This window comes from Capricornis sumatraensis, chromosome 9, assembly GCF_032405125.1.
Source record: "Capricornis sumatraensis isolate serow.1 chromosome 9, serow.2, whole genome shotgun sequence".
Classification (NCBI taxonomy): Eukaryota; Metazoa; Chordata; class Mammalia; order Artiodactyla; family Bovidae; genus Capricornis; species Capricornis sumatraensis.
Genome location: NC_091077.1, coordinates 73,220,410 through 73,244,329, shown reverse-complemented (window position 1 = coordinate 73,244,329; position 23,920 = coordinate 73,220,410). Strand labels below are relative to the sequence as shown.

Sequence of the window (23,920 nt, the reverse complement as noted above, 5' to 3'; positions counted from 1 at the left end):
GACAAATACTGTATATTAACACATATGTATAGAATTTAGAAAGGTGGTACTGACAATCCTATATGCAGAGCAGCAAAAGACACAAAGAAAAGAATTTTGGACTCAGTGGGAGAAGGCAAGGGTAGGATGATTTGAGAGGACAGAACTGAAACATATACATTACCATGTGTGAAATAGATGACCAGTGTGAGTTGATACATGAATCAAGGGAGAGGGGTGTGGGAGGGGGGTTTGGGTTGGGGGGGGAACACATGTATACCTATGGCTGATTCATATTGCTATATGGCAAAAGTCATCACAGTATTATAAAGTAATTATCCTCCTGGTAAAATAAATTAATTTAAAAACAAAAGAAATTAAATTCAATAGGGAATCTTAAAAAATCAAAACTTATCTTGGTGTTTACATTTTACTTAAGCATAGGCATGCTAAATTACTACCTACAGATATGATATTTCTTTCTATAAGTCCCTTTTAACTCTTCAATGTTGATTTTTTTATTAAAATTAATTTCAGTTTGTAGATCTACCAAAAAAAGTGGAGCAACTCAGAAAAATGAATATCATATACTAACACATATATGTGGAATATAGAAAAATGGTGTAGATTATCTTATGTGCAAAGCAGAAATAGACACAAGTGTAGAGGTAGAGAACAAGTGTTTGGATACAAGGGGGCGGGAAGAACTGGGAGATTAAGGCTGACATGTATATACTATTGTTACCATGCACAAAATAAATAAATAAAGAGAACCTGCTGTATAGCACAGGGAACTCTACTCATTCTCTCTGGTGACCTAAATGGGAAGGAAATCCAAGAAAAGAGGGGACATATATAAACACACAGCTGATTCACTTTGCAACTATACTCCAAAGAAAATTAATAGGCAAACAAGGAAACAGTAATTCAAGAAGAAAATCATATAGTCCTTAAAATACAACAGGGGGTGGTAGGAATTTTGTTAAAAGAGATTGTGTGCCTCACCCACTGGGAGAAGTGAGAATTCAACTCTACCCAATCATTTTCAAATGCAAACCACAAGCTAGATGTTTAGGGTGTAAAGATGTTTCGATTTTCATATAAAATTTCTCAATTGTTCAATGTTGATGGAAATAAAATCTAACCCTGTCCATGTTTAATGATCTGTACTCTAGGTTAGACTTACAAAGAATTATTTTACCTTTTTGGAGTAATTACCCAAAATCAAATTACAGTTGGTCTTAATCTTTCATATTTAGCCCTAAATTTTTATGTTTCTTTCAATCTAATTCTATTCTCAGTCACTAACCCTGGTAACAAGAAATCAAAAAATAAAATATAATCATTAGGCAGTTACAATTAGTGATTGGATTACATTATCTCTTTAGCAAGGAGGTATTGTAAAGTTCATGATTTACACATGACCTTTTATATTACAAAGCTCTTCAACTCTTAGTAGTGAACAATAGATATAATGATAAAAATCAAGATGCACAATGCTGTAAATCATATGAGTAAAGGCAGATTAGAAATCATACTTGGAACCTATTTAAGTAAACTCAATTATCTACATTGAAGCTTTCATCTTGTTATCAAGGTCATTTACTGTACTTCAGTATTCACAAAGTTACCATCTTATAGAGCTGATAGAAAAATGAAAGTGAAAGTTGCTCAGTTGTGTCTGACTCTTTGCAACCCCATGGACTATACAGACCATGGAATTCTCCAGGTCAGCATACTGAAGAGGGCAGCCTTTCCCTTCTCAAGAGGATCTTCCCAACCCAGGGATTGAACCCAGGTTTCTCACGTTGCAGGCGGATTCTTTACCAACTGAGCTGTCAGGGAAGCCCAAAGTGAAAATCACTCAGTTGTGTCCAACTCTTTGTGACCCCATGGACTGTAGCCTGCCAGGCTCCTTTGTCTATTAAATTCTCCAGGCCAGACTACTGGAGTGAGTAGCCATCCCCTTCTCCAGGGAGTCTTCCCAACCCAGGCAATCAAACCATCGCCTGGGTCTCCTGCACTGCAGGTGGATTCTTTACTATCTGAGCCACCAGGGAAGCATGTTTATGGGAGAAGAACTAGAGAAAATGCTATTTTTTATTGTTTCCTTTTATCTCCCTAAGAGATGTTGTATAACAAGGAGTAGTTAAATTGGAAATGGATCAATTTAAACATTGATTATGTGGTTTATATGTTAAATTTGAAATGTTGTCAGTTTTTGAATAGCAGAGACACCATACATAAAAGTAAACAAAAAATAATATACTGAGTCATGTTTAATATATGGGTCAATTTTCTAGTCCTTGGGCTTTTCTGATCTCTTTCTGCTGCTCTGAAATGGATGAATAAAACCAGCTGTCCTTGATTTTCCAAGAGAGATAGATTACAGGAATGGCAAGTGAGAATAGTAAACAAATTCTGGTCACCTCAACTTGTAAACCCCCCAAATTCTTTTCAGGGTTATTATGTAATGTAAAGTTATGTGACCTTCATAATGACCTCCTTTGAAGAAAAGAAAGTTAAATATAAAAAGAAAAAACATTCTTTTCTTCCATGCTATTTGACGGCCTTTCCATTCTGTGACATGCCTAGATTTGCGTATGTGCAATTCTGGGCAGCATTATTTTCTGAAAATGCAAAAATGAGATGAAGAAATTATTTGATTGCATCAAACAGAATGAAAGGAACCTTCAATGATGTCTGTAGTCAGTCTCCCTCATTCACATTTTGATATCTTTTAAAAAGTATTTCATCTTTTACATTTACATGAGGACAGCAACTTAACAGGAGGGCTCCATTAGTTAGATCATTCACATTGATGAAAGTGTCTTTTAAACATAGCAAAAGAATTTCAATTGAATTAGGAAATGCCATATCTTGGATAAAAATTAATGTTTTCTTGACCTGACTGGTTTTGATAGTCAGAATAAGATATTAGACCTCAAAATTACTGTAAATAGTAGTCATGCAATCCTTCTATTATGCTTTTTTCTGATGATATTTTTCTGCAAGTAATACATTTACACAAATACACTGGATCCAATAGTGTCTTAGTTAAGGCCAGGTTTCCATGGTGACCCATAGGTTCATTCAGCAAGTGAATAATATAAGCAATAAATGTGTTTCTGAAAAAGGAAAATATATTGTCACTAAATTGTTTCGCACTTAAGGTTTTTGCTCTATGTAAATATAATTGCCATTCCTAAAAGTTAAAACATTTTATTAATTCTGACGTCAATACATGTGCATAGTTCTCATATTATGTGTATTACTTTATTGCATTGTCATGGTAAAATTGTTATCAAGCTGTTATCAAGCTGAGGAATAATTTTTATCTTATTAATTCATCTCTTTATCTCCTGTGCTTGTAAGAGGCAGTGTAGTAAAAGTTTGGAATCTGGGTAAATAACTCTTATTGAATAGTCTTGAACAAATTACCTAGCCCTTCTAGATTTAAGCTGTTCCATCTGTCAACTGAGAAAAATATTATCTCTTTGAGAAGCTTGTTGTGAGAAAAACAATGATATCATGTATGCTAGAAAGTTGTAAAACCTACTGTCCCTTCCTATCACACAACTGAATGACACTTCCCAGCCAATTTGATCTCCACCTTAACATACAGCTGGTTCTTGCCAATAAATGTAAGAAGAAATGAAGTGTGTCACCCTGGAACCAAACAATTTTTCTTAGATTTTCTTCAATTTCCTATGACTTCTCTATGCAGCCCGTTTCCACCTCTATATCCTCAGCAGGTACTGTCAGAGCAACCTTAGAATTTAAAATTCCAATGCGGGATTTTTTTAAATAGTTAAATCATTTTTAAATTGAAGTAGGGGCTTCCCATGTGGCACTAGTGGTAAAGAACCCACCTGCCAATGCAGGTTAGACTTCAAAGATGCAGATTTGATCCTTGGGTTGGAAAGATCAGCTGGAGGAGGGCACAGCAACCCACTCCAGTATTCTTGCCTGGAGAATCCCATGGACAGAGGAGACTGGCAAGCTGCAGTCCATAGGGTCTCACAGAGTTGGACACAAATGAAGTGACTTAGCACACACATATAGTTGATTTACAATATTATGCTAGCTTCTCGTGTACAGTGATTTTGTTATATACATACATATATGCTGCTGCTGCTGCTGCTAAGTTGCTTCAGTCATCTGACTCTGTGTGACCCCCTAGACAGCAGCCTACCAGGCTCCTCCATCCCTGGGATTCTCTAGGCAAGAATACCGGAGTGCATTGCCATTTCCTTCTCCATATACATACATATATTAATATATCATAATATGTATAAATATATAGATTCTTTTCCATATTCTTTCCCATTATAGATAATTACATGACATTGAATATAGTTCCCTACACTCTACAGTAGGGCCTTGTTGTTTATTTATTTTATATATGGTAGTTTGTATCTGCTCATCTGAAACTACTAATTAATTCCTCCTCCACATTTTACCTTTGACAGCTAGAAGTTCGTTTTCCATGTCTGAGTGTTTCTGTTTTGTAAATAAGTTAATTTTATCGTATTTTAGGTTCCTCATGTAAGTGAGGCATATGGCATATGTCTTTCTATTTTAACTTATCTAACTTAGCATGATCATCTTTACTCCATGCATGTTGCTGCAACATGCATTATTTCATTCTATTTTATGGCTGAGTAACATTCCATTGTATATATGCACCTCGTCTTTTTTTCCACTCACCTACTGATGGACATTCAGTTTGCTTCCGTGTTTTGGCTATCATAAACAGTGCTGCAGTGAACACTGGGGTGCATGTAGATTTTCAAATTAGAGTTTTCTCCAGATATACCCTAAAGTGGAACTGCTGGATCACATGGTAACTCTAATTTTAGTTTCTTAAGGAACCTTCATACTGTTAAGAACCTTCATACTGTTTTCCATGATAATTACACCAACTTGCATTCTAAAGTGGGATTTTTAAATGTAGTATATTAATTACTTCAGTTCAGTTGCTCAGTCATGTTCGACTTCCCAACCCCGTGGACTGTAGCACACCAGGCTTCCCTGTCCATCACCAACTCAATGTCATATCATTAATAACATGTTTTTAAATGGAATAGGAATGTCATCTTTTTTAAGTTAAAAGTCTAAAGGAGTATATTTTTGCATTTGACTCACCTTGTAAATGTTGAAAACTTGATGAAGTGAAAAATTCTAGGAAAACATCAACTATAAAGAAAGTTGCTCCCACCCTGAGACATCTATAGTGTAATCTTGGTTATATCAAAGAGTATAAATTAGTCTGAGGACTTTAAAGAAGCATCTAGTCAAATACATTATCTTTATAAATAAGGAATTTTCATCCCAGAAAGGACAAATGACTTCTCCTTGGCCATTCCTGGCCCAGCTTTCTTTACATAATGCATTCATTTTCCTCTCCTGAAACCAAAACTAATTTTCTAAATTGAAGGCTAGAAATAAAAATCTTTGCAGTCTTTCATACTGATTTAATTTAATACATTAGGTTGCTTCAAGTAGTTTGAAAAGCTTATTATTGACTAAAATGGGCTCGCAACTTACTGTGACTCAAAAACTGAAGACTGTCAGACTGGTGCTGAAGTTGTTTATTTCTCTTCTATCATTTAGATTTATTATGTTGTTCATTCCAAACTTCTTAATGAAAAAATTACCATTAACGTTTTATGTTTTGATTACCCTTTTTATTTTTCCCCAAATAGTTTACTTCAGTGATGAGTAGCTTTACATGTGTCTCCTTGGTTTGCCAAAGACATATAGATTAAAATACAGCCTAGAAAGTGGGAGCTATTTTTCTTTTTTCCTATTTGGAGAATTATCTGGCCAGTAGGTATATAATAATATAAGCAGAGAAGTTTAAACTTGAGCTTAGTATGAAGAAAAAATAGAGCATTGAGATCTGAAGTAGGTATAGCCCATCCAAAAAAACCTCAGGACAATCAAGGGAATGGTGGGAGAATAATGGACAAGGTTTGAAGATATAGGGTGGATTACATACACTTTAGAAACCAAGCAATTAACATGAACTTCATCCACAGAGCTGGTTTTCTAAAATTGTGGTCTGCATACCACTCTTGAAAAGTAAGGTGAATTTAGCAGTTCATCTTTTAGCAGTTCAGTTTAATTTTAGCATTTATGCATTTCTTCTAATAGAATCAAGAAAATATAACTTGCACAGGAAATCAAAGCCAGGAAAGGTGGGTTAAAGACAAGAAGGAGGTAAGTAATATTTAATGTGATGGGAATACCAAAAATTATGAAACAATGATGTTTACATTTCTAAAGATGATACAGAAGATTTAATGGTTTTCTAGACTTAACATGGTGATTATTTTGATATGTGTACAAATATCAAATCACTGTATTGTGTACAAGGAACTAACATAGTGTTGTAGGGCAAATATACTTTAAAAACAAACAAACTCAAAAAAAGAGATATTTGTGGTTACTGGAAGTGGGAGGAGGAAGAATTGGATTAATGTAGCCAAAAGGTACAAACTTTCAGTTATAAGATAAATAAGTACTAGACATGTACAACATGACAAATATAATTAACACTGCTATATGGTAATTATAGCACACAAAAACATGTTATATTTATAAGAGTAAATCCTATGAGTTCTCATCACAAGGAAAACATTTTGTTTTCTGTTTCTTTAATTTATTATCTATATGAAATGATTGATGTTCACTAAAGTCATTAAGATAATCATTTCATTTCATAATCTATTTACAGCAAACCATTATGCTGGATACCTTAAACAGTGTATGCTCAGTTGCTCAGTCATATCCGACTGTTTGTGACTCCATGCACTATAGCTCCCCAGGGTTCCCTAATGGAATTTTCCAGGCAAGAATACTGGAGTGGGTTGCTATTTCCCTCTCCAGGGGATCTTCCCAACCCAGGGATAGAACCTGTGCCTCTTGCGTCTCCTGCATTGAAAGGCAGTTTCTTTACCATTGGGCCACCTGGGAATCCCTAAACTTATACAGTTCTGTATGTCAATTTTATCTCAGTAAAACTAGAAGAAAGAAGATTCAACATTTTTCTAATGTAGGAACAACATGATATATTTCTTTTTGATTCATAATAATGGCAATGGGATCCCAAGAATGTAGGTTCCCCTAAGAAACTCATTTGCCTATTTTTCTAGCCCACATTTCAAAACACTATCAGGAATAAAGCCCTGCTTGACACCATATTGATATCATACAGACAATTTGGTGAACTGGCCATGGCAATGTGACTAGAAAGAACAAGATCTCCAACTTCAAAGTAAACAATGAGTAATGGAAAAAAGAAATAAGAGAGTTCTGCATTGCTTGAGATAAATTTTATGGCTTTATCAATATAATTGTCACAAGCAATCCATTTTATAATTACCTACAAATCAACAATTCTAAGCAAACCACAAGGCTAATAGCATCATGGATACAAAGATGATTATAAGAAGGCTTCCACTGGGAAGACTAATTGGAGTGAGAGGGCAGAAAAGAGGGAAGAGAAGTTGCTCAGTTGTGTCTGACTCTTTGCGACCCCATAGACTATAGCCCACCAGGGTCCTCAGTCCATGGGATTTTCCAGGCATGAATACTGGAGTGGGTTACCATTTCCTTCTCCAGGGGATCTTCCCTACCCAGGGATCAAACCCGGGTCTGCTGCATTGTAGGCAGACGCTTTACTGTCCAAGCTACCAGGGAAGCCCAAAAAAGGGAAACAACCTTCCAAAAAAAAAAAAAAAACAAGAAAAAGAAAAGAGGGAACTGTCCAAAAAAAAAAAACAAGGCAGAAATTATGTTTTTATAAGCTGCCTGAAAAATGCTCTGAATTTGGTAATGATGATGGTGCCCTGTATTTAATGAGTCCTTTCTATGTGTTAGGCATAGTTTTAAGTATTTGTAATGGATTATTTTACTTATTCCTGAGAGTAACCCTGTAACATTGATGATATTAAACTTTGATATATTCTATAATGTATACAAATCAATGTTGAAACCTGAGCTGCTGGCTTTAAGAGTGCACATTCTTAAAAACTGCTCCAGGTTGTTTGGGCATTACCATCTGTAAAGGCTTCATCGAAGATAAACCATTTATTTATGTTTTAAATTCATAAAGAAAGTATGGATAAGCTGACAAGACATTCAAAAGAGAAGAGATTGAAATTCAATGTGTATATAGAATTGGCTATTTATATTCAGGAAAACATAGACATAGTAATTATGTTACCAGCCGAGAAATTATGGAAAACCAAGCTGGAAAGTTCCCAAGATCTCAGGGTCTTATATATCAGGAACAAATTTTATTGTTGTTGTCATTTAGTCACTAAGTCATGTCTGACTCTTTTGCGACCCCATGGACCCCTGACGGCTCCTCTGTCCATGGCCTTTTCCCAGCAAGAATACGAACATGGGTTGCCATTTCCTTCTCCAAGGGATCTTCCCAATCCAGCGATTGAACCTGTGTCTCCTGCCTTGGCAGGAGGATTTTTTTAATACTGAACCACCAGGGAAGCCCGTTATAGCTTGTGCTTAATCGAATATCCTGAATTCTTGGGATATGAGGAAAGTTGTGGTTCAGGAAGACTCACTGGGCCACAGTGCAAATAAAAATAGTGCAGTGACTAAGAGCATGAGTCTGAAAGCAAACCGCCTGAATTCATGTCCCAGCTGCCGTCTCTGATCCCTGTAATAAACGAACCCCTAGAATTCTATTTCCTTATCCACAGTGGTACCCTCAGTGTTAATGACACTAAATATGACTGTAGTTATAAGAATTAAAGTAGGTCATTTATATATATATATATATATATATATATATATATATATGTTTGCTATGGTACATGTACTTAGTGCTCAGTAAGTGCTAGCTTTTATGATTAATGTATAAAGGATAGGCTGTAGGAAAAAGACTGACAGCAGGAACGTAGTTTAATAGGCTCCCAACACAGTCCAGATGAGAAAAGATAAAATCGTGAACTAGGACAGTGGCAGTGGCAATGGAAAAGAGGACAGTTACACAAGATATTTCAGAGGGCTAAGTGCCTTCGTGATTCATTAGATGTGGGAGGCAGACATGTGACTCTGAGTGTTCACGCCTGGCTCACTGGGACAATGATGGTGCTGTTACCAGATATAGAACAATCAGGAAGAGATGGTTTGCAGAGAAACCATGGATCCAGAGTCTATTTTGATGTATTGACTATGGATTGTAGGTATTCTTCAAGCCTTATCAATCCACCACCAAGACAATATTTTTCTCGAGTAATGCAGATAAGTGATAAAGATGATTCACGTGGTGTATATAGAATTATCACACAGCATTGAATTATATGTAAGAAAATTCCTTCCTGCTTCTTCTATCCTTCAGTTTAAATCAAAGAAGTGTTTTACTTTGGTGCTAGTTATCTTTTCCTTTTTCTCTTTCTTTTCTAACATATTCAGAGTCTGGGAAACACAAATATGTGCACTGAAAATTTAAGAGCATTTCTTTATTTTTCATTATATTAATCAATTTCTATTCATGTCAAATGTTTCTGGTTTTCCAATTATGGTCCCAATATGAACTTCCCTTTTAAAAATTCATTTTATTAATAACAAGGAATCAATTTAAAGAAAAAATACTAAGGAACCCACAGAATAATCATTACTTAGATATAACAAAATCATGAAAGGTGAACTTGAATGAGAGAAGGTTAGAAATTCATACAGTAAACTAGGCCAAATTTTAGGTAATATTCTTACCTAGTTTTGACAGTTTTCTCGAAAGAAGACACATTTGCTGTAAATCTAAGAGAAACCACATTGTTTGTAATGACCAGAAGTCAAAAAATCTATAATTGTGATCCTCTGATAACTTCCCAAGAAAGTTGTTAATGTAACTTCCTTGTAGGTATTAACTAGTTATGGAGCAATGCTTTGAAGATAAGAATGGCATCAGAAATGAAACAAAGTAACACACAGAAACTTTTGATCATTACACAATCAGCTATTACAAGAATCAAGATGCTCCTCAGCATGGGCATTAAGTTTCAATTCAGTCCTTTACCTCAGAGGCAATTGAAATGGTACCGCACACACAAAAAAAAAAACAAACCAGCAAGAGCTGAGAGTGGACAAAAGGACCAAGATGCAGGCCAACTCCAATTAAATGATGCTATTCAGTATCAACTCTGATATCAATACAGGCTTGCTTTGATTTCTCTAGGAAGAAAAGTAGTTTCATGATATCTTGATAAATTTCCTTGCCATGCTTTAAGTAAACAGATTATTTTCTTTTGGAAGTATCTCTTATTAGGCAGTAAATACTCATCATTCTCAGTATGAGACTTTGGGGAGGGGATGATATTAAACCTTGTGATATCAAATCAACACTTCCCTGACCATTAGCTGGTTTTAAGGCCATTCTGGGCTCAAGTGACTAAACAAAAAATCTGCTAGTCATAAGTTTGTGGGTTCTGTTTTAGGGTGCTATAATAACTATAGAGATATGCATACACAGCAGAATTTAACACCCTTTTTCTTGTTCTGGAAGCATGCAGACTTAGAGAATATTTTTACAGATATTCTTTCACAGATGGAAGACCTGTTCTAAGACAAGCCTGAATCTGCTAATGGGGACCAAAATAAGGACTGTTCTAGTACTTGATGGTCAGGATTTCCAGTGAATAAGAGAACATAAGGCCACATTTTAAAAAATAGACTAGAGCAGTTCTTTGATTTTCTTTTGGATTCTATTTGCTGTTTAAGAGTTTTGTTTAATTTTTTTTTAAGAAATCTGAAAATGCCAAAAACAATATTAGGGCCAGATAGCTTTGATTTAAAGGATGGTATTTATGAAGGTTGAATCTTAAATTTCCATGTTTGTCTAGCTTTTTGTTTCTTTCTGTACAGTAGACCAAAGCTTTTTAGTCAACACAAAACTATGTCCTATGAATTTCAGGGGAAGAAAAGTTAGTATGTGTAAATGAATAATCAGAAAGCGATTTAAGGAAACAAATATAAAAAGATATATCTTAATAGATGGTAAGTTGTGAACATAACGTTTATATTTGAAATTAGGACATGTTCAAATTCACATAGCTTTAAAAAGGAATAGCTGGAGTAATTTTTATGGAGTTCGTACTCAGCATTGCAAAGGGTTTGTATGAACCTATACCCACCTGTGAGATAGATACGGTCTAGAAATATGTCTGATTTGTCCCACATGTTTTTAATACTGTTAAAATTATGATAGTTGATATAGGATTATAGATTTTTAGTTTTTCTTGAAAAAACTGAAGCCCTGACCACATTAGGCCCCAGACATACTTGATAATTCGAATCAATATTATTAGGCAATACCACTTATTGAATGTTCGCTGTCAGGTTTTATTCTAAGCATTTTATCTTTTTTTTCATACATGTAATATGCCTGTAAGGCAGATCTTTTTGTGCACACTGTTTCTCTGAGGAGGCTGGTCTCCTGATAAATTCAGTAATTTCTTAAAATTTATAGTTGGTAACTGATGGAGTTGAGATTTGAACCCAGGCCTGTCTGATACCAGAACCCAGTCCCTTATTCACAGTGAGCCAGTTTAAACCATTTCACTACTGAATAGAGAATTAGTCCATATATACTATGGTCACTTTTCTGCATTTTTGAAAAGTTAATCTTTCCCATGTGATATTTTTTAAATATAAATTTATTTATTTCACTTGGAGGCTAATTACTTTACAATATTGTATTGGTTTTGCCAAACATTGACATGAATCCACCACAGGTGTACATGTGTTCCCCATCCTGAACCCCCCTCCCACCTCCTCCCCAAGACCATCCCTCTGGGTCGTCCCAGTGCACCAGCCCCAAGCATCCTGTATCCTGCAGCGAACCTGGACTGGTGATTCATTTCACATATGATAATATACATGTTTCAAAGCCATTCTCCCAAATCATCCCACCCTCTCCCTCTCCCTCTGAGTCCAAAAGACTGTTCTATACATCTGTGTCTCTTTTGCTGTCTCGCATACAGGGTTATCGTTACCATCTTTCTAAATTCCATATATATGTGTTAGTATACTATATTGGTGCTTTTCTTTCTGGCTTACTTCACTCTGTATAATCGGCTCCAGTTTCATCCACCTAATTACAACTGATTCAAATGTATTCTTTTTAATGGCTGAGTAATACTCCATTGTGTATATGTACCACTGCTTTCTTATCCATTCATCTGCTGATGGACATCTAGGTTGCTTCCATGTCCTGGCTATTATAAACAGTGCTGTGATGAACATTGGGGTACATGTGTCTCTTTCAATTCTGGTTTCCTCGGTGTGTATGCCCAGCAGTGTGATTGCTGGGGCATAAGGCAGTTCTATTTCCAGTTTTTTAAGGAATCTCCACACTGTTCTCCATAGTGGCTGTACTAGTTTGCATTCCCACCAAAAGGGTAAGAGGGTTCCCTTTTCTCCACACCCTCTCCAGCATTTATTGCTTGTAGACTTTTGGATAGCAGCCATTCTGACTGACGTGAAATGGTACCACATTGCGGTTTTGATTTGCATTTCTCTGATAATGAGTGATGTTAAGCATCTTTTCATGTGTTTGCTAGCCATCTGTATGTCTGCTTTTGAGAAATGTCTGTTTAGTTCTTTGGCCCATTTTTTGATTGGGTCATTTATTTTTCTGGAATTGAGCTGCAGGAGTTGCTTGTATATTTTTGAGACTAGTTCTTTGTCAGTTGCTTCATTTCCATGTGATATTTTAAATGCAGCTATTTCAATATTATGAAACATATTTCTTAAAAGAAATATTATATCTATGCCTAATAAATATTTTCTTCTTTTTAAATAATAGACATTGACTTTTCTAAAGGAAATTAAGCAAATGATTTACTTATCCAATTTGAATCTAACTTGCTTTAAACTGATAAAATCCATTTATGTTTATGTATTGTGCTAGAATACCAATTATAGTTGTCTCTAGTAAATTAACACATTTAGTTGGCTGAATATCATTTCTAGACAAGTACTGAAAGCTTCTAAATCATTTACACCAGAATTTAAACTCTGGAAAGGTCATTTAAAATTATTTTCAAGTGCATCTTACCAGAAGTTGTCTTCACTACTTCAGTGGTATTTCTCAGTCCAACAAATGAAAATTGATAAAGTCTCCAAGACCTTGTGTCACCCACTTCAACAGAACTACGCTTCCACTGATAGACAATTTCTTCACGTGGATAGCCATCTGCCATGAGATAGGAAAACATTTAAAATTATTAAAAATGAATATACATAGCAACCGCTTTCTATGAACAATACACTGAGGGAAATAACCAAATAGTTGTGACTTGGATGGTGATCCTGTATTAAAGAGCATTCAGTTCAGTTCAGTCGCTCAGTTGTGTCGACTCTTTGTGACCCTATGGACTGCAGCATGTCAGGCTTCCCTGTCCATCACCAACTCCCAGAGCTCAAACTCATGTCCATTGAGTCAGTGATGCCACCCAACCATCTTATCCTCTGTCATCCCCTTCTCCTCTTGCCTTCAATCTTTCCCAGCATCAGGGTCTTTTCAAATGAGTTAGCTCTTCGCATCAGGTGGCCAAAGTATTGGAATTTCAGCTTCAACATCAGTCCTTCCAATGAATATTTATGACTGATTTCCTTTAGGATGGACTGGTTGGATCTCCTTGCAGTCCAAGGGACTCTCAAGAGTCTTCTCCAACACCACAGTTCAAAAGCATCAATTCTTTGGCACTCAGCTTTCTTTATAGTCCAACTCTCACATCCATACATGACCACTGGAAAAACCATAGCCTTGTCTAGATGGACCTTTGTTGACACAGTGATGTCTCTGCCTTTTAATATGCTGTCTATGTTGGTCATAACTCTCCTTCCAAGGAATAAGCGTCTTTTAATTTCATGGCTGCAATCACCATCTGCAGTGATTTTGGAGCCCAGGATAATAAAGTCAGCTTCTGTTTCCACTGTTTCCCCATCTATCTGCCATGAAGTGATGCCATGATCTTAGTTTTCTGAATGTTGGGCTTTAAGACAACTTTTTCACTCTCCTCTCACTACATATGCAGGATATTGTTTATGGTGAAAGGGACTCAAAAGCATGAGATTTTGAGTCATGTAGAAACAGAAAATAATTGGGGATGTCCCCAATGGCTCAGAGGTAAAGAATATGCCTGCTATGCATGAGATGTGGCAGGAGCCACAGGTTCAGTCCCTGGGTAGAAGGAAAAAGATTCAAATCCCTGTATAGGGCATGTCCTTGGAGTAGAAGGAAAAAATTACCTCAACGATTTATATTATTCTCACACTCAATTTGTTGAGGCTTCTTTTTAATATACAACTATAATTAAAAGTAGTAAGTAGAAATGCCAAGGGGAAGATACCTATGTCGATTCTTTAAGGTTCAGTCATGTTCAGCCAAAACAACAGAAAGCATTCATGAAACAAATGTTACATGGATAATGTAGTGATCATTAGTAACTTTTCCTTGCTTAGCTTTTCCATAATACCCTAGACAAGTTTCTAATTTATATTCCAAATTATTTGTTTGCCTATGGGTGTACTTACATGGGGGTGATTATACTTATTTTGTGGAATTGTTTTTCAATATGTATTTGTTGAATGGATAAACATTACTATTAAGTAAAGTGTAGGGTAAACTCAAGTAAAATAGATAGACCACAAAACTAGAAATCTTTTCCACTGTATGTCTTCTAATAATTCTATGGAAAGGTAAGTTTTGATTATGGAGGGTGATTGACTCCTTGGAATAAAATCCCTTGTCTCTTTTATTCTTTGGTTTTGGTCCAACTTTTTGCCCACTATATTTATTAATTTAAAAGAAAGAAAGAAAGCAGGATCCCCAGGTTGCTACTGAGAGAGCGGTGGTTGGGTGGTAGTGCAGGATGTGATGAAAACTGAGAATTTAAGAATGATAATATTAAGGAACTTCCTATGGAGAATATGTTGGTGATTGAATTGTTTTGATAGCAATAAGTAATACTAAGTTGATTTTGGGCTCAGAAGACAATTGTCAATCAGCAACCTGATGGCATAGAAATCATTGTTTCTTAAGTTTCATCTAGCTCAGGAGAGGAGTAGTCTCAGTTGGAAATTAAAAGAAAGTAAATACCACATCCTAAAGCTTAGGGGAGTTTTCACTTAAAAATAGTCTATCCTTGGATAAGTAAAACATATGAAATAAGATTCATAATGAGAACTTTTCTCAATATATATAAAATATACAAGGAAATTTTCCTTTGGTGCCCTCTGTTTTGCTTTTTTTGTTTTGCTTTTTGTTTCCCTCTGGAAATGTTTGTCAAAACAGGTGATTGTTTTTCCAATCTTTTTTTGAAAGTATTGTTATTATGATTCAGTTTCTTTTTAGGCATCTCCATTACTCCCTGGCTGATAAATTATACATATATTAAAATTTTAAAATTCATAGTCTTTCCTTCTACACAATATACACAATTGAGAGTTCAGAAATAAGGAGGAAATAAGCAATCTAACATGAATACAGAACACATAGTGAGGCAAATGTGGGAAAAAATGAGGCTTGTTTTTGATTTAGGCAGGAAATACCTATGAAGGTTACTAAAGCTTAATTCCTACTAGAATCATCAAAGATCTTCTTGCTATAGGGTATATAATCTCATGATAATAATAATAATAAATAAAATAATACAGCTTCTGATTGAATCTTATTATGTGGGAGGTAGCATAGGCATTTTACATATATTATATGAACAAAACAATATTGAGGTGAGGCAGGTCTTATAACCTCTATGGGCACCTGTTGTGGACTCATTGAGAGATTTAATAATTTGTTCATATCTATAGTGATGGGATTGGGATTTTAACTGAACCCAATAGGGCTTCCCTGATGGCTCAGTTGGTAAAGAATCTGCCTGCAAAGCAGGAGACCCTGGTTCGATTCCTAGGTCAGGAAGATCCCCCGGAGAAGGGATAGGCTACCTACTCCAGTATTCTGGCCTGGAGAATTCCATGGGCAGTCGTGGGGTCACAAAGAGTTGGACATGACCAAGTGACTTTCACTTTCACATGACCCCCAAATCAGTCTTTTGCTCACTGGCAGATAACTAGTTTTACATATTACTAGAACTCCAGACAGAGGAGGTAATTTTCTATTCTGTTATTTTGCTGTTTCTGTTCATTTGCTCAGGCATGCTCAACTGTCTGCAACTCCATGGTCTGTAGCCCGCTGGGTTCCTTAGTCCATGGAATTCTCCAGGCAAGAATACTGGAGTGGGTAGCCATTCCCTTCTCCAGAGAATCTTCCCAACCCAGGGATCAGACCGAAGTCCCCTGCACTGAAGGCCGATTCTTTACCATCTGAGCCACCAGGGAAGCCCACATAGGGAGAAAACAACTAACAAATATCCTGCTAATATTGTCTGGGCCCATCGAGGGAGTGATATATAATCCACTATTACCTCTTTCTATTGAGACAAGGCCAGGCTTTACAATCCTTCCCAACATAGGCATTCAGGAGCTCACTGCCAATTTTTCCAAGTTTATGCCCCAATGAAGTCTAGTTGTAATTTCTGATAAAATAGATCCCTTTTTTAATGATGAAAGGTATTATCAGAATCTTCAAAGTCAACAACACTGCGTCATGCAATTTTGCATTCTCTGTAAGTTTCCCAATGAAATGGTATTGCAATGAGAAAGACTACTGATGAGAGGGGATACAGAATATAGAATGAGTAATTACTTACAACTGGAGAATTCCAGGGGGCAGGAATGTTCATCCATTGGAAAATTGTGCAACTGTAACTGGCACTCAGCATCAATTGTCAGCCTAAGTAGAAAGATATGATGCAAAGGTTTTAGATAGCTTAAAAAATTTTAAATATGTATTAGCACACTTTCTTATAACCATTTATTTTTATTCCTGGACAGTATCTCACCCATTCTTATTGATAATACAACGTGATCCTCACTGAAGAAATTCACCAAGTCCAGGATAAAATTGTGTAAGACTTAATGTCCATTTATTTTCCCAGACTAAACAATAAAGTCTCACTGACCTCAACTTCACTTATTCAGTACTTATTATCCCATATTTTTTTGGCAAATTAACTGCACACATGGGATTGCTCAGTGAATTCACTTAACTTACTTAATAGAAAAAACTCTTAAGAACTTAAGCTCATTTACTGTTTGCATGTAAATGAATGCAGATAATTCTCAGAACTTATCTGCTAATTACAGCAGAACCTTCTGCATGGAAGTACTTGTTAGCTGTTAGATTTAAATTACTATATGTGAGTTTAAAAATACCTGTGTTTCACAACAGAGTGTTAAGTGTCCTTACCAAGGAACACTGTAGAGCAATCACATAGGATGGTAAAGAGTTGAAGAATGTCCAGTAGCAGTCAGATGTTAAACGCACAAATGTATCAGAAACTGTCTGTCATGGATTCCCTGAAAGAAACTGAACGTAAAGTCGCTCAGTCGTGTCTCACTCTTTGCGACCCTGTGGACTGGAGCCCACCAGGCTCCTCCACCCATGGGATTCTCCAGGCAAGAATACTGGAGTGGGTTGCCGTTTCCTTCTCCAGGGGTTCTTCCCGACCCAGGGATCGAACCTGGGTCTCCCACATTGCAGGCAGACACTTTCACCTCTGAGCCATGGGGAAGCCCTCAGAGGCCGTGAGGTGCTTACTAAACATACAGACTTTCTTTCCCGATAGAGGCCAGAGCTCTAGGAGGGATAAAATTTAAAGGAGTCCTAGACGTTTTGACCACATTTGGGGAAGTATGACTATAATGTTAAATTGTGATGGTGATAGGTTGATGATATTTTAAATTTCATATTTGTTAGCTATACTTCTTATAATTACAGTTATCAATCTTAACATTAAAAAATTTATCTTATAAACCTTTTATATTAAAAGTTCAGCCTGAATGTAATTTTTCTATGGTATAATAGAGCAATTACTGCTCCTAAGATATAACTAATCATCATTGAGCCCTTAATTGCCAGCATGGCACTAGGTAAGGTGAATTTTTCTCTCATTCAGTAAGTGTTACTATGGCTTTATTGTACGTGGACTTGTCCAAAGTGACAAAGCTAGTGTCATGGTTGAGGTGTGAGCCCAAGACTGTGTCTCCAAAGCTGGAAGTTTTTATCATTGTCACTCAGTAATTACATGCTCTTCCAAAGAAAAGATAAGCTTTATTCATAAGTGAAATTATAATTAAATTTAATATTTTATTAGTATCATTTCTCCAAATTAAACTGGAATTGCTGAAATTGAAGATAATACAGATTGCAGATAGTTACACAGATATATATCTATGCACATATATACACATTTGTAACTCACTATAGATAAGCAACAAGAATGAAATAATCTCTTTATATAGATTAGCAAACTCACTCAAATCTTGAATGAATCTCATGAGTGATAATTTTGAGGTGGCTTCCATAATTAAATATTGTATAGCGTTTCTCTAAGTTAATAGAAATGAAAAACAACTATAATATTATGGGAATGATAAAGGGACTTCAGATAGCATAACTTTACTTAATACTTCAAAAGCTAGACTGAGCTCTTATTTAGCAGAAAAAATTTGATTTCCAGTAGATTCTGGAAATGATTCTGAATGATTCCAGTCATTGCTACTGCTAAGTCACTTCAGTCGTGTCCGACTCTGTGCAACCCCATAGACGGCAGCCCACCAGGCTCCCCCATCCCTGGGATTCTCCAGGCAAGAACACTAGAGTGGGTTGCCATTTCCTTCTCCAATGCATGAAAGTGAAAAGTGAAAGTGAAGTTACTCAGTCGTGTCCGACTCTTAGCGACCTCATGTACTGCAGCCTACCAGGTTCCTCTGTCCATGGGATTTTCCAAGCAAGAGTACTGGAGTGGAGTGCCATTGCCTTCTCCAATTCTAATCATTACCTCACATCTAATTTAATAAAACCCATGATGAAATCAAAACATATGCAATGAATTTCTTTTGCAATTATGGCTGTTTTTCCTACTAACTGATGTAACTCTGATGACAGGAGCTATGGATCCAGTTTAAAGTATTGAATTTTATATCTTGAATATTTACATATGGCATAAAATATACATCAGAAGGGCATTTAACATGAAATATTTTGAAGCTATAAGATGCTGGATACTAAGATCTAGAAGAATCACATTATTCATATTTATTACTGAAAATATATACAAATAATTTAAACATCTGCTTGTGCTTACTTTTTTATTAGATTCTATGTTAAACACTGGAGAAGGCAATGGAACCCCACTCCAGTACTCTTGCCTGGAAAATCCCATGGACAGAGGAGCCTGGTAGGCTGCAGTCCATGGAGTCGCTGAGGGTTGGACACAACTGAGCAACTTCACTTTCACTCATTGGAGAAGGGAATGGCAACCCACTCCAGTGTTCTTGCCTAGAGAATCCCAGGGACAGGGGAGCCTGGTAGGCTGCCGTCTATGGGGTCTCAGAGAGTTGGACACGATTGAAGCGACTTAGCAGCAGTTAAACACTTTGCATATCACCCCATTTAGTCCTTATTACCACTCTGTAAGGTAAGAATCATTAAGTCTATTTTATAGAAATTTAAAATGAATGAAAGGTGCTCAGTTGCACTACCAGGGCAGGAGCGTATGTCATGGCGGTAGAGGTACCTCCTTTGCCAATAATCCCCATCAATTCTCACCTCATTCCTCTAAATAAAAATGTAACTAAGAAAAAACATCATACTTACCATACAAATAAAACTTCGGGATACTCCTAGCAGCTAGACCCCTGCTACCAGATAGCTGCCTCTAGTCCTGCACATATTCTGAAGAGTTACCACTCCTGTAGAAATCCTGGAGAACTGCCCTAATACCTACAAATAATACGATTCAGGAGCTTCCCAGGTGGCCTTATTGGTAACAAACCCGCCTTTCAGTGCAGGAGATGTAGAAGATGTGGCTTTGATCCCTGGGTTGGGAAGATCCCCTGGAGGGGGGCATGGCAACCCACTCCAGTAGTCTTGCCTGGAGAATCCTATAGACAAAGGTACCTGGCAGGCTACAATCCATAGGGTCGCAGAGTCAGACACAACTGAAGCAACTGAGCACAGGACAGTAGGATACAGAGCTAATCATCAAAGCCAGATTTGTCTGATTCTTAAGCGTGTGTACTTATCTATTATGCTGACTTCATAATATACTCTCACCAATGAGAAACTTCAACATAAAAAATTCAAATGTATGCAATTATGAAGTGCTAAGATGATGGCATTAACTTAAGTCAAAAACCTGTCTAATGTTGGCTTAATATTTAAGTTCAGAAAATAAATGATACCTCCTCCTAAAGTTTTCCCCAAGAATATCTATTCCAAAAATAGCAAAAAAAAAAAAAAAAAAAAAAAAGTCAAATAGCCTATCAATGTAGTGGGGAGTGGATGTTGCGAGATGGAATTCATTCTAGTTATACCATTGTGCAGCTACAAAGAAAAGGATGTACAGATTCCCACATCAAAAATTCTCCTTTAGTAATGGTTTTCTTGGAAACAGAAACATTTTCAAGCATATCAACTCCTAAGTATGACTATTTTTTAGTGTCCATATTTTAAAGTAGCAGGACATACACATAAAAGCCAAGACTGGTATAAAGGTTAGATGATCTCATAAAGGCAAGGGAAATTTCATATCCCTGTGAGAAAAGAGTTCCTATATCAGTCACAGAAAATGTTTTAACTGTATCCTTTGAAAAAGTTCATTGCTAAGAGAAAAGAAAAAAAAAAAACAAACCTAATTTTGTAGCATCACATACTATTTTGCTCAAGCATGCCAATCCTGATTTAGGTTTGACATCTTAGCTCTTTTTGTTCTAAGATAACATAATTGATCTTTGTTTTATTCCCAACAATTACTCATTTCCTTTTCCAAAAGAATACCTTAAAGTGTAGAGCACTCGACCATCATTCCAAATTCTCAGCATCCTATTAGGGGTGGTTATCCAGTGTGCATCTGCCTTTTTGGAATTTCTGAAGAAAGTGTCTGGAATCCAGATTTTCCCCACCATGTTGCTATTCAGTCGGAGGACTTTAATGGTGCTGTTAAATTTCAGACGTCTGTCATACCATGTTTGGGCAAAAAATATATCGATTGTATATTCCTGTTTTAAAGAAAAAGGTGAAATGGAACATCCTTAATATAGTAGGATTGTATTATAGACCATTTGTTTGTATTTATCACTTATGATCTCATTGCCAATACAAAGCAAATCTCCTTTGGGTTTGAATGATCCAAAAGAAAGCAAAAGCTTGGCTAAGGAGACTCACCCATCTTTTATAGACAAGTTAATACATTATGAACAAACAGACCTGTGTAAATGAATTCTGGCAAAAATTCATAGCCTTAATACAGTTGTTTGCATTTGGTATTTATGGGGAAGAGTTTCTCATGTTATTTTTGGCCAGCTAATTCTTTGTTGTGGGGGCAATTTTGTGTATTTTAGGATGTTTACTAGCATTCTTAGCTTCTACCCACTAAGTGCCAATAGCACCAACAAAATATCCCACCCCCAAATTGTGACAACCAAAAGTATCTCCAGACATTGCTAATTGTCTTTTGAGGAAATCAGTTAGTCAGCTACAAAAAACCACTGCTACAGAGTAAAACAAAGTCCAGAACACTCAAAAAGAGTTCTAAACTAGAACTCTGGAGTTTAGGTTGCCTCGTAATAAATTGAGGACACCAGAAGATCTAAGCAGTGTGAAGATAGAAAAGGGGGATACATGCTATACAAAAAATACTTTGTGCCCTGTCTGGCAGATGGCAAACACTCAGTGTAAGGTAACTAATTTTATTTTTTTACTATTACAATTATCTTTTTTTTCTAAACAAGAAGAAATGCACCAATTAAAAGATAATCTTTATTGCTGTACTAATCTGTCACAAAACATATTCAAAAAGTGCTATGATGACAAGTAACTCTAATGATTATCCTCATGTACACAATTGACTTTAATCAAAGAAAAGAAAGTTTGATGTGAATTAGACCTGGAGCCATAACACCCAAGATCTATTTGGCTGTCATATTTAGATTTTATTTAGTATTATTTTACAGCTTGATTTTAATCTGTATACACATGAGAAAATTAATGGAAAAAATCCTTAGTGTTCTTAGAGCATGACCCTAATGTTCTTAGAATATGAGAGTTGAAGAATGGAAACCATCCACATTTCCTAGTCCCCTTAGCCCATCATCATTTATGAGGAAGAATACACATCAAAAGAAAAAAAAAAAAAACCACCAGAAGCCACAGGGAGATTGTTTATTTGCCTAAGAAACACAGCTTGTCAGGATCAGACTAGAATCTCCCTCCTTTGCCTGATTTCTGTTGTTCTGGATTGTATCCTTGCACTTTTGCCCTGTATCTCCCTGGAACTGGCTGCATTTCCACTGGGGTAAGTCATACCACTTCGTTTACAATTTAATTCTATATTTGTAGTCCACAGGTAATGGAAGGGGAACCTGTTTTGCCAGTAGATAGAGCAACTCAAGAATGTCTGACCTACATTTTGGCCAACACAAACACGTTTTAAAAGTCTTTAAACCATCATTGTACAAACTATAATCCTGGGACAGTAGTTCCGGGTACCAGTATTCCTGAAATTATTAAGTTTTGTGTTAAAATAGACTACATGTATAACTTATTCTTCTTAGATGTTCACAATCTTCATCATAATTCTAAACAGTCTGAGAAACATGTTGCCATTTGTTTCACGGTTAAACAAGCAAACCTATTTGCATGGAGGGTGCAGGTGGCGGTACAGTTTTTTTAATCAGCCTCATTGAGGGCAATAAATGTTCTTTTGTATCTGATTCAGCAGAGTGTCCTTATTGCTTATTTGGTAAATGGTGTTTTAAAGTTACCCTACCACTAATGTTATGTTACATTGTTCTACTCTATTCTACTCTACCTCCTTCTGCTCCAAGCTAATTTGTTATTTCAGATTTTGATAGAAAGCTTTATAAAAAATAAAGTTACATTTGTTGTTAAATCTAATGCACTATTTCTCCTCTGAGAAACAATTCTGATTTCAAGTATGACCTCTCCACACCATGAATATTCTAAAACATAGTAAAGCACTATATTTTATTTTATAGTAAGCAGTACCTACCAAATAAGCAATGAGTGTTGAATTTTAAGATTATAGCATTTTACACAAGTTAATTTTATACACATGATCATATTTAATTTTTAATACAAATCATTAAAAAATAATTATATTACAAGAGGGAAAAAAGATATGAAAGGTTCTCTCTCTTCCAATTTTGTAAGGATAGTTCTTGTTATTTCCATGATAACACACTACCTCTCTAGTTTGTTAATGAAATAAATAATTAGAAACTTACCATATTGATAGCATTTACTGGACCAATGCTATTCACATACATGTCTGTGTGAATTAATGTTGGTTTCACTGCAAAGAGAACCATAGAAATATATGCATATGAAGAAGCATAATGTTTTAACACTTTAGCCCTTGTTATTCTAGAAATATTTATTTTGCTACATAAGCAGTGATTTATTCACAACCAATGTGGAGTTAGTGATTAATTCACTACATTTAGCTATGTGCTTTCAAAGAAATATCTCCTTTTAAGCACATTAAGGCATTAACTAAGCATAGCACAGTTTTGAAACTGATTTTCTTTTTAAGACTATATAAAAATGAAAAAGTAAGAAAATACTGCACAGATTTTCTTCTTCCTTCTTCATATATCATGACTTTTATTATTTTTTTCTTAAAGTTCTTGAATCGATTTGGGCATTGTAACCTGACATGCCCCATATAGAAAATAAATAACTATTGTGTGACCTAGAGAATAAACTGCATTAGAAATATGAAGTAGACATAAAAAGCAACAAGTGTTATGAATTGTTATT

At 35.8% G+C, this 23,920-nt stretch overlaps 1 protein-coding gene across 3 annotated transcripts in view; it reads right to left on the bottom strand.

The window, feature by feature from the left end:
* GABRG2 (gamma-aminobutyric acid type A receptor subunit gamma2) overlaps nucleotides 1–23,920 on the bottom strand; it is a 132,546-nt gene that overhangs the window by 75,942 nt on the left and 32,684 nt on the right. For all 3 annotated transcript variants that reach the window (XM_068979552.1, XM_068979554.1, XM_068979553.1), the window contains exons 3-6: nucleotides 23,386–23,453; nucleotides 20,918–21,138; nucleotides 16,725–16,807; nucleotides 13,070–13,207 (exon numbers count right to left, since the gene is read on the bottom strand). In XM_068979552.1, the coding sequence (XP_068835653.1) occupies nucleotides 13,070–13,207; nucleotides 16,725–16,807; nucleotides 20,918–21,138; nucleotides 23,386–23,453 (510 nt within the window). The remainder of the gene's footprint in view (nucleotides 1–13,069; nucleotides 13,208–16,724; nucleotides 16,808–20,917; nucleotides 21,139–23,385; nucleotides 23,454–23,920) is intronic.